This window comes from Chelonoidis abingdonii, chromosome 3, assembly GCF_003597395.2.
Source record: "Chelonoidis abingdonii isolate Lonesome George chromosome 3, CheloAbing_2.0, whole genome shotgun sequence".
NCBI classification, from domain to species: Eukaryota; Metazoa; Chordata; order Testudines; family Testudinidae; genus Chelonoidis; species Chelonoidis abingdonii.
Window position 1 is genome coordinate 193,082,260 of NC_133771.1, and position 15,824 is coordinate 193,098,083.

Genomic DNA, 15,824 nt, shown 5'->3' on the forward strand with positions numbered 1-15,824 from the left:
TTGTAAACAAGAAGCGGGCAGCAGTAGGACTGAGTGGACTTGTAGACTCTAAAGTTTTACACTGTTTTGTTTCTGAGTGCAGTTATGCAAAAACAACAAAAAAAATCTACATTTGTAAGTTACACTTTAATCATAAAGAGACTGCACTACAGTACTTGTACGAGGTGAATTAAAAATACTATTTCTTTTGTTTATCATTTTTACAATGCAAATATTTGTAACCAAAAATAATAATATAAAGAGCATACTGTACAATTTGTTTTGTGTTGTAAATGAAATCAATATATTTGAAAATGAAGAAAAACATCCAAAAATATTTAATACATTTCAATTGGTATTCTATTGTTTAACAGTGTGATTAATTTTTTTGAGTTAATCACGAGTTAACTACAATTAATTGACAGCCCTACAATTTAGACATATGTAGAGCAAAACATTAAGGGCCTGATCCTGGTAAAATGGAACTACTCTCATGGATAGAATTAAGCACATACTGAAGGCCCTGTCTTGACATGCAAAATAGGTGTGTTTTTTCACTTGGTTGCTCAATAAAGTTACCTGAATAATGAACGAAAAGCCTTCTTAATGCTTGTTAATACACAGACTAACATTTTAAGCCATGTTAACTGGTCATGTTTTAGCCTAGGTTAAACATTTCTGCACTGTTTTGGTACACACAGTATCATAAATATACAGCCACAATCTTCCAAAGCCACCACAAAATTACTTCATATATTTTTTCCTGAAGGGCCTTGTCCCGGTGCGTGACTCGCCGCTGCGGGGCCGCCTGCTGGTCATCTCAGGGAATTCGTGTTTCCAACCTCCAGAGTCCCCTCTGCAGGCCAGTGTTCCGCTGCCACTGGCTCCCATGTCCCTCCCAGGACCCAGTGCCCCTTGTCTTTGGGGTGCTGCCCCCTGGCAATACCCCCGCAGCCTCAGGGTCTCCCCACCCAGGGGAACCCCTAACCCTCTATCCCAGGGGTCCCTGACCCGGTGCCTGTGGGTGCCATGGCACCCCCCAGGGCATCCATGGGCACCCACCTACTAGCTGCCAGACAAGCAGCCGCTGAAATGCCACCGAGAAGTGGCAAGGTCAAGAAGCAGTACCACCAAAATCCCGCTGCGACGCCTCTTGATGACGCTCCTTCACAGCAGCGATGCCTCTTGATGTTGCTGCTTCACGTGGCATTTCGACAGCTGCTTGTCTGGCGGCCACAGTCCTCAGGGGCTAGTCGTCCGGCGCCCACCCCATGGAAAAGGTTGGGGATCACTGCTCTATCCCCATGTTGCCTCAATCATGATCTACGGCCAGTCACCATCTAGCCCCTGCTCACTGGGGCAGACTGCAGTGTAAAGCCACTCATCATAAGCAAGGGGGGTTTGGACCTGCTGCCTCTGCCTACCCATGGGCTGCCCCCTACAACTCAGGTACCTAATTGGCCTTCCACTAGGCCGCAGCCTGGGGGGTTTCCAGGCCAGAGCTCGCCCAGCTCCCTTGGCCTTCCCCCAGCCCTGCTCCATTCCAGGTACCTTCTCTCAGCTCCCTCCCTCTCAAAGCTAGAGAGAGTCTGTGTCTGGCTTCTGCCCCAGCCTCATATAAGGGCCAGCTGGGCCCCCATTAAGCCAGCCACAGATGTGGCTGCTTTCCAATCAGTCTAACCTTTCCCCTGCCACAGCCCACTCCCAGGGCTGTTTTAAGCCCTTTTAAGGCAGGAGCAGGTGACCACTCCACTACAGGCCTTGTTTAAAAGGGGGAAAAAAAATAAAAAACCTCGAGCAGCAAATGTCTCCCTATAGCTGCCAGTGGGATTTATTTTAGAATTTTTACACATAATGTAAATAGTGATAAGAATGATAAGAAACATGGAACCAAATTTTAGAAAGGTCATAGCCCAAAGTGTTTTACACCAAAGAAACAGTAATAAAAATTTAATTGTAAACAGAGTCCTAATAACTAGGTCCCCTAAGATATATTTTTGTGCACATTCAACAGTATAAATTCAATAAATATATATTATTTATCAACTTGTTTCTGCCGCTCCCCCATCCCAAAAATATAGCATATTTACAGTTTTAAATTTACTGAATCATCATATAGCTTTTAAAAGACCCCACCTTTCCAAATTCTCCCTCTAAAGTCTAGCATTTACATGAAAGGGGGAAAATCTAATGAGGGAAACTGGATCAGTAGGGTCTGGCTAAGCAGTAGCCTATGACACTGCCTCTGCTCAAAGAGGAACAGGAGTACTTATGGCACCTTAGAGACTAACAAATTTATTTGAGCATAAGGTGTCGTGGGCTACAGCCCACTTCATCGGATGCATAGAATGAAACATATATTAAGGAGATATATGTACACATACACAGAACATAATCCCACATTGGGAGTGAAAAACAGAGAACAAATATAGAAACAAATCTTTTAATTTCAAAATGGGGGATTATATCTGTTATTTGGCTATCGACCCACTTAACTATCAATTAACTGGATTCTAGAAGAAAAAAATAAAAACCAAGCATCCCCATCCCAACTAAAGCACAAGCTGTGTGATCTGGGACAATATATTACTGCACTCTTACTCAGTTTTTCTTTCTAGTAGTAAAACTGAGATAAAATACACACTTCACAGGCTGTTGCAATCTACCCTACTTTAAAACACAAGTTGATTAAAGCACACTAGGAAACTTCTAGTGCAGCAGCAATAGTATCCTATGGCTACACTTTTCAGAGTAGCAGCCGAGTTTGTCTGTATCCGCAAAAAGAACAGGAGTACTTGTGGCACCTTAGAGACTAACAAATTTATTTGAGCATAAGCTTTTGTGGGCTACAGCTCACTTCTTCAAATGCACAGAATGGAACATATATTGAGGAGATATATATACATATACAGGCTACACTGACATTATGGCTACATCTATACTTGGAACTTGGGGTGTGATGACCAACTCGAGTACCCACATTCACACTAGCTCTCATCAACCTAGAACATTAAAAACAGTGGTGTGGCTGCCATGGCACAGGCTAGCCACCTCAAGTACAAACCTGCTTAGAACCCACGGAAACATACTTAGGGTGGCTATTCCATGCCCCTGTTCACCACAGTCCATGCTATTGTAGTTACACTACTATTTTTAGCTCGATGAGAGACCGTGTGAATACATCTGCTCAAGCTTAGACTCACACCCTCAGCTCTAGAGTGAAGAGGAAGACTTAGTACACCATAGATTTACACTCCAGCTTGCCACTAAGTGTGCATACAAACACATATTAAGATGGCAAGTCTTTTTTTTTTTTTTAAACTAATTTTCAATCAAGTTTTGGTAACTAAATCCCCTCCCATCTGTGGTATAAATTGGTGATAAGGACAAAGCTAGCAAGATGGGAAATTGACTTCTGACACTTAAGCTAGATCTGCAATAGGAACACTTAGCCGGTACAACTATACCAGTACACTAGCCCAGCTAAGCAATCTTAGTGTAGAGTTTGTCTGCAAAACTGCCATTTTGCAAGTATACCTTATGACATTACAGTCCCCACCCGTACCCCTGCAGCAAAATAAACTACGCTGGCAAAAGCACAGTTTTGGCAGTAAAACTCCACCTACACTACAAATTTTTGCCTGAACAGCTATGTCAGTCCAATCTCGTAATTATTCACACCCCTGACAGACATAGCAGCAAAATTTCACAATGTAGATCTGGGCTTATTTATATCAATAAAAGTCAGTTCTCCCCCTTAAGTAACCCTTCTGAATCAGAAGAGTGTTTCACTTCCACTCGACTTTTCGCTCAACACTGGGTTTGCCAAAGGGAGTTATTAGAACATTAAATATGTGGGTTTTATGCATGATGAAGTATTTAAGAGCCAGATGTAACTACTGTTTATGAACAAACTGATAATTTCATTGCCAGACATCAACTGTGTTATGGCAGTAGTTGCTTTTCAGGTTAGGAATTAAGATAGCACCCTATTTTAAATCCAATTTTTAAAACTTTCCTCAACTACCACACAAAATTCCTCAGTCTTCCTTAAGTTTTTCACACATCTCATCTGAGGCCAATTTTTTACTGGAAAATTGTTAACATTCTAAATTACCGTATTTTGAAATTTTAACTGAAGTTTACCTTTTTGAAACTTATTCTTATACACCTCTACTCTGATATAACGCCATCTGATACAACATGAATTTGGATATAACGCGGTAAAGCAGAGCTCTGGGAGGGCAGGGCTGCACGCTCTGGTGGATCAAATCAAGTTCGATCTAACGCAGTTTCACCTATAACACGGTAAGATTTTTTGGCTCCCAAGGACAGCATTATATCAGGTAGAGGTGTATTTTTTTGCTTCAACATATTTCCAAAATGGATTGGCCTAGAAACTCCAGATTTGTTTAGTTTTGTTGGCTTTGCTGAGAAGTGCCTTTTAGTATTTTTCAATAGGGCATTTAATATATAAAGAGGGCCTCTATAAAAAATGTGTAAGGGGCAACGCTTATAAAACATTTATAGTATAAATGTTATAAACAAACACAGACCTTCTGGCTCCAGCTGCTAGACTGAACCAGAGTTGGGGAAGTAGGAGGTCAAAAGGAAATTTGGTGGAGCAGGAGTCCCAGGAAAGATATGAAGGTGAATGCCTGGAGATGGAGGCAGGAAAATAAAGATACATATGCACAGGTGTCATGGAGTTGTGCTCCCCAATCTCAGAAATATCTTAGAGCAGAGGTCGCTCGCAGGAGAGGACCAGGATATTAAGGAAGTATGAGGGGGAATGAAGGACAGTTTACTTAACCGCCAATACAGAGAGGTGAGGGGGTGCCACAGAGAGGACATGGAATAAGGACAAAGGAAAGGGGGCATGGAACTGGGGGAGGACATATAGGGGTGTGTGCGTATGCATGCGAAGGGGACCTAGGGGAGAAAAGAAGGACAGAGAAAGACCAACTGTTGGAAAATTTCCATGTGGATATGTCTCTCCATGTCTTCTATTCCTTTCATCCATCCACTACCCCAATATATCACGCAAGTACAGATCCTACCACCATACACCTCCTATGGACTTGCTAACATGCAAGACGGAAGCCCTACTTTAGATAAAACAAATCATTAGGCATTTATAAAATCCCATTTCTTATTGACAGGATCCTTCTCCAAAAATAATATTTAGGGCCCTGTGTACACGGCAGCAATGGAATTTGTTGTGGAACTTCCTCCTCATTGCACAATTGCGCTCCACAATCTTAAATTTCATTCTAAAAAATTCCAGCACTTCTGATAACAAAGAGTTAAAAATGTGGACAAATAAAACAAACAGTGACGCTTGTGTCTGTAACAACAGGTCTGAGAAGTGTGAACCTGCCCCATTCATCTTAATTGAGGGAAGAGGGCACGGACTCTGCAGCTGCAAAATTTGACATTTTTCCAAGGTGCTACAGAATTCAGCATTCTGCTTCTAAATTCACCTAACATTTTGTTTTCCATCTCCCTACCCTGGTAGGACTTGCCAGCAGCTGCCTCTTGCCTCCAGCTTTCTTCACAAGAAGGAGTTAGTTGGATTACAGTGCATGTTCTGCACACATGGCACAGAAATGAGGAGGAGGTTGTTGAGTAGGCCGCCTGCACAATATCATGGGAATCGAGGGACCCCTGAGTGCAGTCAGCCAACAGAAAAAGCAGAGTGAAAATAAACACCCTCTAAAATAATACCTGTAAAAAATATTGTTGAGAATTATAACTTACTAATTGATGTAATATTCATATTTTCAACCAAAAGACAGTTTGGGCATGGGTAGCAGGAATGAGAGTGCAATACAATAAAGTAATGTAGAGTCTGGTGCTACAGAATTTGGGCTTGTGCATCAGAGTTCACCAGACCCCAATAATAATCTAGTTACTTTTTAATTTGAGTTTCGTATATATTTTTGCCAACTTTAGCTGAAGGTAGTGTAAGTCACACATGGGGCTAGTGACTGATAAAGATTATACATCAATGAGGAATTAGTTGGATTCCTTAATGTAACAGAACAGCCAGTGTTCTCATGTAAAAATACTTCATTAATAGGTGGAGATGATCCTGCTGGGAGATGCTAAGTAGCTCCTCCTGATGCACCATTGTCTTACTCCATGCTGATCAAGAGCAAGACCACCTACGGTACTGATTGCACAGTCCTGAAAAAGGAACCCAAAGAGCAGTAGCCAGATTTGAACTTTAGCTGAACATTGTTATTTGTTTATTTTCTCCAATTAAAAAACCAAACTCCAGGAAGGAAGAGAGTTTTGACTCCACACCGTGTATGAACTGTTTTAGAGAAGGATGAGAATGGTATCCACTCATACTTAGTATTACTAAAGCTGAAAATTTTAACTCTAAATGGTGAATTTCTAATTTATTTTTAAATATGCTTGATTTAGCTACCATTAGTTTTCAAGACCTAAATTCAGCTCTTTGAAATTGATACTTGTAATTTGCCTGTGCTGCATGCTCTTTTTTCCCCATCATTACCAAAAGGTTTATATCCCAATAGTGGCACTATTTCGATAATAGACAAAAAGCACAATCAAAGGAACTCTTCCATAAGACCATAATATAGCTGCAGGACACTGTTATATGGCTGAAAGCTCATGGATAGTGTAAATGTAATGATAGTCCCAAATCCTGCAAACCTTTACACGCTGAACTTCATTTAATGGGACTAAACTTTGAAAGATCCAGGCCACAAACTATACTACTGTTAAATTTCCATAAAACACAAAAGATGCCTACATAATATAGAATGCCAACTATTAATGCTAAAACAAAAACAAACTTTCCATAAGAGACTGGTTACGACTGCCTTGTCGCTTTCATACTTTAATAGTATATAAACGTTACAATTTATCCATCGAGTACAATTATCTTTGTTAATCAACAGGTATAAGGATTTACTGAGTATGCAGGTTATTCCACTGATAGTGTTATGTAAATAGCACTTGATGTTAGCTATTTCCACATGAGAATTAACAAACGTTCAAGTTTTTCCTTTTGTACAAAGTCCTGCAGTCTTGACATTCCCGCATACAATAAAATATTTGAATGATCTAATGTGCTGCTGAAATTGTATTATGTGATATGTTCCTATCTACTGCAAAAAGATTAAATTTATTTTATTAAATATAGACAAATGTGAAAATTTATTAATTCTCACCTAAGAGTTGGTACTCATAACACAAAAAATGTAGTAGTCACTACTGAGTCATAAAGGAATTTTCCATTTGTACAAGTTTTTAAATAGTTTAGTTTATTTTGATAAAACAGTACTAATCTGAGTATATTTGAGAAATTTATCAATGAAACTTTAGACAACTTTTTTCAATTCAAAATATAATTTCTCTCTTTACTTTATATTTCTTTTAGTAAATGGTACTTTAAATATGTAAATATTTAAGTTACAAGCCTTCTATACATCATAACCGTAACACATTTATATCGCAAGAAATATTTTAAGATTAAAAAATAGAAGATTAATAGTCAGGGCCTTTGTGATCTATGGATGAAAATATCTAAGCGTTAACAATGTGTTATTGTGTAAGTGCATGCAGATGTGCAATAGGAGCACTGTATCAGAGGGGTAGCCATGTTAGTCTGGATCTGTAAAAGCAGCAAAGAATCCTGTGGCACCTTATAGACTAACAGACGTTTTGGAGCATGAGCTTTCGTAGGTGAATACCCACTTCGTCGGATGCACCCACGAAAGCTCATGCTCCAAAACGTCTGTTAGTCTATAAGGTGCCACAGGATTCTAATAGGAGCACTATATACATTGAAAAAAATTAACTAAAATACAGTTTTAAATACCATTTAATCTATTTTAGGTACTTATATGGTGACACATAGTAGTATCTGAGCACTTCACAATCTTCAATCCATTTATCTTCACAGGGAATACTATTAACTTTATTTTACAGGTGGGGAACTGAGGCAGAGAAAGACTTGACTTGAGTCATACAGGAAGTCTGTGTGGAAGCAGGAAATCACATCCATAACTCCCAAGTCTCAAGCTACCTTTCTAATCACTGGACTATCCTTCCTCCCTTAAAAAGTATTAGTTTGGAAGCTGTCTCTGAAGTTCCCAGTAAAGGAAGAGATCCTCCGAAGTTTGTGTACCATATGGCAGCAGTTCTCAAATTTATTTAATTGCGCTCCCCTTCTGTATCTGTAGTAGTTTACATCCCCACCACCACACAGGTACATATACCAATTAAAAAAAAATGCAACTCGTTAAATATTAAAAACAATAAGGCGTTGATTCAAAACAGAACCAGCGATGAACTGTAATAAGAGCAAAAGCAAAATTTCAACTGTGGTCGATGCTATGACACGGTGTACACAATTAATTGTAAGTAAACAGATTAACCTATAGTTGGCAATGACTTTGTATAATGATATGTAATCTTACCAGAAATCCATCGACATGCACAGCGCCATCTAGAGTCAAATGCATAACACCATCTGAGGGCCTGATATGTCTCAAACAAACAGCTTTGCTAATTCACTGTTGTGGGTAAAATGTGTGCAGTCACACACATACAGAGAATACATTACATGGCCCCCAGGGTGGCCTGCCTCCTCTCCAGTTTGAGAACTTCTGCCATATGGCAGGGGCTCTCAAACTTTTTTCCCTGAGTCCCCATCTGAGTAGCTGCGATAGGCACTGCAGCCCACTATTAGCACTTCTTGAGGAAAGTTATTCATTTTAATTTTTACACACGTTAACTATAATACTGTAAATAAACAATGTACGTTTCCTTTTCATTTTAAATTGCACCAGCGGACCACGCAGGCCCACAATTTGGGAACCCCTGCTATTTAGTACCTGTTTTAGTTTCATCTGCATTTAAAAGGAACCAAAGATACATGCAGAATTACAAAGCATAGAAATTTCTCTTTTCGACTGAGAACTGGTGAAATCAATCTAGATACAAATAAAAGTCTCAGTACCCACTATATTCCTTTTGGAAACAAATTATTCTGACTGACATCTGCTTCCATAGTCATGAAACATCTTAACTCTTGGAAGTAAAGTTTGTCCAGCTAGGAGTAGGGCACAGTAAATGCCAGACTAAAACTCCTGATGGCTGGCTAATCCAGGACAGAACCAATGTCCCTACTTTAAATCACACAAATGTTTTCTCTAACAAACAAAACCTCCTTTTAGACTGCATAACTTAGACTTGTTTTAACATACACCATCTCTAATCTGAGATTAATACTCCCCTTCATAAATTCATATAACATTTGTTTTAAAACATTTGGCAAAAATGAAATATGTACCAAAGCAGCAAAGCAGCAGGGCTTCAACAGTTGAAACAGTGTCCAATTGTTCATGTTCCGAACCTATGTAAATTGCTTACTGTGATGGTTTCTCTACTCACATATTAACCAACACACGCACACACTCACACCCACCTCCAATACTGACAGCAGAAACAAGTAATGTCATCCTATAAAAAGGTTTCAGCCAATATATATTGCTAGCTGTACTCTGGCACTAAAATACTAACATTAATAGCATTTGACAATTGAAGCAAACTAGTGTAGAATGTTAAGAAGCTGATGCACTTAATGTGTTAGACACCTACTTCTCGTAGCACTTCTCACATCTAACGTAACTATCACTCCTAATGATTCTCACTGGAACAACAGTTCATACTCTCCATCGGAGTACAAAAGTATGGAGGTGTAAACAATGTTTCTTTCTAACCCTATCACGAGATATCTAGACAATTATCACATTATGATTTTTAGAAAACTTTTCAAAAGCTAGAGTGTCTCAAAATGCATTAGTACTAGTTTTTCTGACACACTTCTCTTGTACACGGTAACCAAAGTTTTAAAGAAAGAGTATAGGTAATAATACCAATAAATGTTAAGGTTCATTTTAAAACTGCATAGCTCTGTAAGGGTTTTAAACTGCTGACCGTTGCTGTAATATCTGAGCACTTTCCAGGTAAAATCAGTAGCAACAGCGAAGTGCTCAGTGGACTTCTTGGAGCTTTTGGCTCTCCTCCATTTTTGAAGTAACATTTCTGCTGGAGGCATAGCTTTGTTTCTTGAGCTGTTTGTTTGTTTCAGTGGGTGTTTGGGAAGATGAGTGGAGATTCAACATTATGAGTGTAATTCTTGCTATAGTGAAAAGAACATGTATGGATTATCTACAATGTATGCTCAGCATACAGTTTTTCAAACTCACATATCCTTTTCAAATGAAGAAAAGTAAGCCTTCAATGAAAAACTGCAAAATTCCAAAACTGACATTTTTGCCATACTTTACCTACTTATAGACAAGAGTATCTGGTTGTCAGTGGAAGTTGGATTGGGCCCTAAAAGTCAACACAAAGGCTAAAAATGAGCCTTTCAGTTGGAATACAGTCAAGCCTCAAACAGGAAACATTTTTTTTCACCCTTGCCAAATATAAATTTTTAAAAAGAGCTGTTGGAGAGATTTTGCTCAAACGTCCAAGAAACTTCAAGTTTGGATAGAGAGCAAGCACAGCAAATTTCAACCCAAAAGATTAATATTATGGAAACAAGTTACAAACATGAAAACAGAAGGTTATAAATGAAATTATTTTTACAAATATAGTAATATTGGACACCACCAACTCCCTCATCTCTATTTCTAATGTGATGCACAATTTATTGGCCAGACTATCAAATCTTCTTTTTTTAAAAAAATTATTTCTAATGGATTTTAAAATTTTAAAAAAATGTGTAATTTTTGCATTTTATCTATACACACGACCACTCTTCTAAATGGACGACATTCTTCAGGATGTGGTCCAAGATTTATACACAAAGACAGGACAAAAAAACACCAGGGCCTGGAGCTTGGGCAGAGATCCTCATGACAACTGTACCGGTCGAGTTTGTATTATTTTTAATAATTCGGAGGAAGACTACCAGCATATTTCTACCAGTATATTTTCTCAGAAAAAATTCCAAAGACTTGAGAAAGTGTTCAGAATTTCATTCCTGATATTTTCAAGATTAAACTATTACGTTTTTGACAAACGTTAGTGACCAGCCTCCAATTTAAAATTAAACATTTTTATAATTAGTAAAAGTTCTGTTGCCAGCATATACATTCACGTAGCTGCCAAATTACTTAAACTTTTCTGATTTAGATTATGTCAAATTCAATTATGCAGTAACAACAGTGTTTCAATAAATTCATCAGAAGACACTGTACTTTTCAATCACTTACACATTTATGCAATAATAAAAGCTTTCTAGAAGAAGATATACATTTTTAAAAAGACTTCACCATACTTTTCACATTTCTCTGCAGGATCTATATTACAAAAATAAATTTTAAATATTGGTTCTACTGAAGTTAATGGCAAAAGTGAGGCTTGACTTCAGTAGGCCCAAAACTTGGCTTTAAAGTTGCTCAGTATATCCAGTGAACATAAAATTAGTAATTTTACAATATTTTTACCATAAGTGAAAACAGTACAAATAGAGTACACGAATGTGCCTGGCCATCACTGGGCAGTATTCTTGGTGAACAGCTGTCATTGCAAGCTGCTTACACACTGGTATATATCTACTTTTGTGTACAGTTATTCCTATCTAGATATCCAAGCATAGGGTACATTTATATAGGAAGACTTTAAAATATTGTGGGGAGAAAAAATCAAGGGGCAGCTTTAAATGAGAAGTTCTTTCCACCAGTACCATTTTGCTTCTTATTAGTGAAGTACAGTACTACAGAAATGTACCTGTGACAGATAACAGGGAGTCCGGTGGCACCTGAAAGACTAATACAGTGGTCTCCAATGCACCCGCATCCTGGCCCCTGGGAGAGCACCCGCCGAAATGCCGCCAAATTTCAGCAGCATTTCGGCGGGGATGCCTTTCGATGACGACGCTTGTCACTGACAAGTGACATCTTCGAGAGGCATCGCTCCCGAATTTCAGCGGAGACGCCTCTTGATGACATTGCTTGTCAACGGCAAGTGGCATCATCAAGAGGAGTCGCCGCTGAAATGCCGCCAAAATTCGGTGGCATTTCGGCAAGTGCTCCACCGCCGCAGTGGTCCTTCATCTGGCGCCCACCAGACGAAAAGGTTGGGGACCACTGGACTAACAGAAAGATGTCACTATCGGCAATATACTAGTAAGCAACGTTCCATAGTCACAATTGTGGTAGAAATCACAATACTTCTTAATAAACTGATGTATACTGCAGTTCTGTTTTTATTGAAACTTCAATAAGTGGAGCTGTCATAAACAGGTAGTTAAGGGTTAATGTCTCTTTTACCTGTAAAGGGTTAACAAGCTCAGTGAACCTGGCTGACACCTAACCAAAGGACCAATCGGGGGACAAGATACTTTCAAATCTTGGTGGAGGGAAGTCTTTGTTTTGTGCTGTTTTTTTTTTGTTCTTTGTTCTCTCTTGGGACTAAGAGCAACCAGAGTGCAACCAGATCTGTCTCCATTCTTTCAAACAGTCTCTCATGTTCAGAATAGTAAGTACTGGCGAGAAAGGGCAACTTAGTTTTATGTTTGTTTTCTTAATTTGCAAATGTGTATTTTGCTGGAAGGATATTTTACCTCTGTTTGCTGTAACTTGTAACTTAGGCTAGGTGGGATGAAGTCCCTCTAGTCTAGTATAAGCATAGACCCTGTAAACATTTTACAGAGATAGCTTTTAATTAAAGAAAGAAAAAATAAAAATTTTCTTTTTTTTTTTTAGAACCTGATTGATTTTTTTCCTTGTGTAAGACTCAAGGGGACTGAGTCTGGACTCACCAGGGAGTAGTGGGGGGAGAGAAAGGGGGGGGAAAGGTTAATTCCTCTCTGTTTTAGGATCCAAGGAGTTTGGATCAGTGTCTCTCTCAGGGTAACCCAGGGAGGGGAAGTCTGGGGGGGGGAAGGAGGGGGAATGGTTTATTTCCCTTTGTTTTAAGACCCAAGGGGTTTGGGTCTTGGGTCCCCCAGGGAAGACAGGGAGTGTACCAGACACTGGAATTTCTGGTTGGTGGCAGCGCTATCATATCTAAGCTAGGAATTAAGTTTAGAGGGGTACCTGCAGGTCCCCACTTTCTGGACGCTAAAGTTCAAAGTGGGAATAATACCTTGACAGGAGCACTTATTTTCTCCAACATATATATTTTCTAAATTGGGACTAATATATTAATCTAATTCATTCATTCACATTACTTTCTGTAGCTCTTATATAATTACACATGCCTTTCAAACAATCAAAATTTTCAATAATTAGTTTCTGATACCAAACAGAAAAAACTGTGTTGTGTATGGTTTGTGGCAATAAACAAAACACTTCACTGATCATTTTAGCTTCTGTAGCACGAATAAAAATGTAGCCATACAACACTGCACAACCAGTACTTACAAAGTTTCTGATCCTGTAAAAACAAAGTCAAAAACAAGTCTGTGCCTCTTAGCATGCATGTGATATATAACAGTGAATCACACAATTTCAAAAAATCCTATGCCACATGAACTAAAACAAACATTAGAACCTCATCAACAGGCAAATTATTAGTCATTCTGGTCTTTAATTTTAATTTAATTTACATCTTATTTTAAACCTTTTATGTCAAAATGAAACTGTATTTACAGATATTTATAAAAATACAATTTCTATTAAATCTTACATTTCATGATCCAGTCAGTATTGCACCACATACTTTGCAATTATGTCATTTTTGCCATACTGTCTCAGACTTGCAAATTCTAGTGGTAGTATCATATAATTAACAATACAGTTCCAGATTTTGAAAAGTAAATTTTAAAAATATGTTTTCTATATTAGAAAAAATATTCCAGTGGAAATAAATTAAACTAAATATAGTATAAGTTAGATTCTCCTCATAGCTGACTATGTGAATACTTTTAGCCAAAACACAATTTTATGATCAGACATATTTACAATGTGATGCCTGGAAGTCAAATGACATGTTGAAGAAACAAAGGACTTGACAAAAAATAAAATATACAATGACAAGAAAAAACACATACATGGGCACTTACATTTGGAGCATGACTTCGTTCAAGAATATGCCATCCACTAGAGCCACATATTCCTCCAGGTTGCTCCCATTTCCTCCAGCTAAGGGTCCAAATGTCTTAACCTAAAATATAATCATCGCCATGACACTAACTCCACTTCAATCTCTGCAGCTAGATATTTACCCTTAAAGAAATGCCATTTGTGAAAATTAATGCTTACCCAAGTGACAAGAGGGCTAGATATAAACTGCTCCAACAGGGGTGTGAATATCTCGTTCTCCATTTTATAAAAAAAGGCTAAAATCAATGTGGTTCCTTTGCTTCAAAAAATACAGATTTGCCTTCTTTGTAGCAACTCTCTAAAATGCTCCAAAGATTTAGCAGCAGCAAATGACCCCCACTTCTCCAAAGCAATATAAAAAACAGTGCATTGGCAACTGGGATTTATCCTCTTCTTTTAAAACAAAAAAAAGCAATCGAAAGCCCATCTAAATTCATTTCAGCCTTCCCATTCATCGGTCTCTCCCGTTCTACACATAGTGAAGGGGAAGAAGGAAGGATGGAAGGAAAGAAAGGAGGAAGGCTGCTGGAGTCTACATCAGACCAAAAAAAAAAAAAAAAAGACCCTCCAGGCTACCACAGCAACTCCTCATTCAGCGAGGAGGGGAAGCCCCAGTTAAACTCTCCAGGCTAATCGGCCCCCAGAGCAAGGAAAGGAGGAAGTGAGGGGCAAATACCACTCACCAGCCTCAACCTCAGACTAAAGGTTGTGCCGACAAGAGGCACAGCCTCTGACCCCGCTCCCACCCCCACCAGTGTCACAGGCAGCCCAGGGATAGGGAACCAGCCCCCGCAGCAGCGAAGGGAACCTATTGCTAACCAGGTCCCCTTTTTAGCCCCCGCTGTCATCAACTGAACTGCGACAGAGAAGGGACAATACCCCTCCCCACACGCACCCTGCCTCGCCCCGTGATTTCGCCCTCCGCCCCGCCCGCTGCTCTCGCAGTCTTCCTCCTTCCCGTAGCTCCTCAGCGCCCCACACCCCTCTTTGCTCCTTGGTGATTTGCTGCTCCTGAGCCCCCCTACCTCCCAACAGTCTCCTCAATCCCCCTGCCTCCTTGGCTCCTCAACGTCCCGCTGTCCCTGAGAACTAATTTCCTTTGCAGGAACCGCCGCTCTTCCCTTCTCCAAGTAACGGCCACCGAGCCCCAATCAGCCCCAGCACAGCCGCATCACACTCTCTATACGCACTGCTCCACAAAAAGCAAGAGCGCATGGATCGCTAGCTCTTCTCTGCAAAAGCGAAGAGTAACCCTCCGCCTCTGCCTCTGGATGCTGGTGGAATTGAGGAGGGGGATGGGAGAAACCGCTGCATGGCTCATGCCCGCGCACACGATTTCAGCTCGCGCAGTGCAGCTGAGGCAACGGAGACGCGCGTCTACGGAGGGGCTGGACGGGACGCGGGAGCGCGGAGAAGCTTCAGTGGACTGAGGGTGAGCGGAGGATGCCTTTGCCCTCCGGCTCCTCAGGGGGTGGACTGCTGTGCTTGTCACCGCGCAGAAGGAGACTGATTCAATTTGACTTTCTGTGGGGAAAAGGTGTGCGAGGGAAGAGTGAGGTGAACCCCCCCTGGGGTGGGGCAAAGATGGAGTCGATTTTCTCCAACTCCCCTTGAGGCGAAAGAGAGGCGCTGAATTCTCCAATTTCTGCCCCTTGCGGATGAGGTGGTTCAGCCACGCTCATAAACGTGGATCATAGGGGGTTTTTTGAGGGAGGGGGTCCTTTTTTTTTAATATAAAGGTGAAAT

General features: G+C 40.0%; 1 protein-coding gene across 9 annotated transcripts in view; it reads right to left on the reverse strand.

Annotated features, from left to right (window-relative positions):
• Nucleotides 1-15,568, reverse strand: part of CCDC88A (coiled-coil domain containing 88A) — a 341,661-nt gene extending 326,093 nt beyond the window's left edge. For 3 of the 9 annotated variants that reach the window (XM_075064421.1, XM_075064420.1, XM_032784360.2), the window contains exons 1-2: nucleotides 14,238-14,838; nucleotides 14,039-14,139 (exon numbers count right to left, since the gene is read on the reverse strand). In XM_075064421.1, the coding sequence (XP_074920522.1) occupies nucleotides 14,039-14,139; nucleotides 14,238-14,300 (164 nt within the window). In that variant the 5' untranslated portion in view covers nucleotides 14,301-14,838. The other 6 variants (XM_032784366.2, XM_032784358.2, XM_032784364.2 and 3 more) reach the window with 4 other exon arrangements.
• Nucleotides 15,569-15,824: the final 256 nt, after the last annotated feature.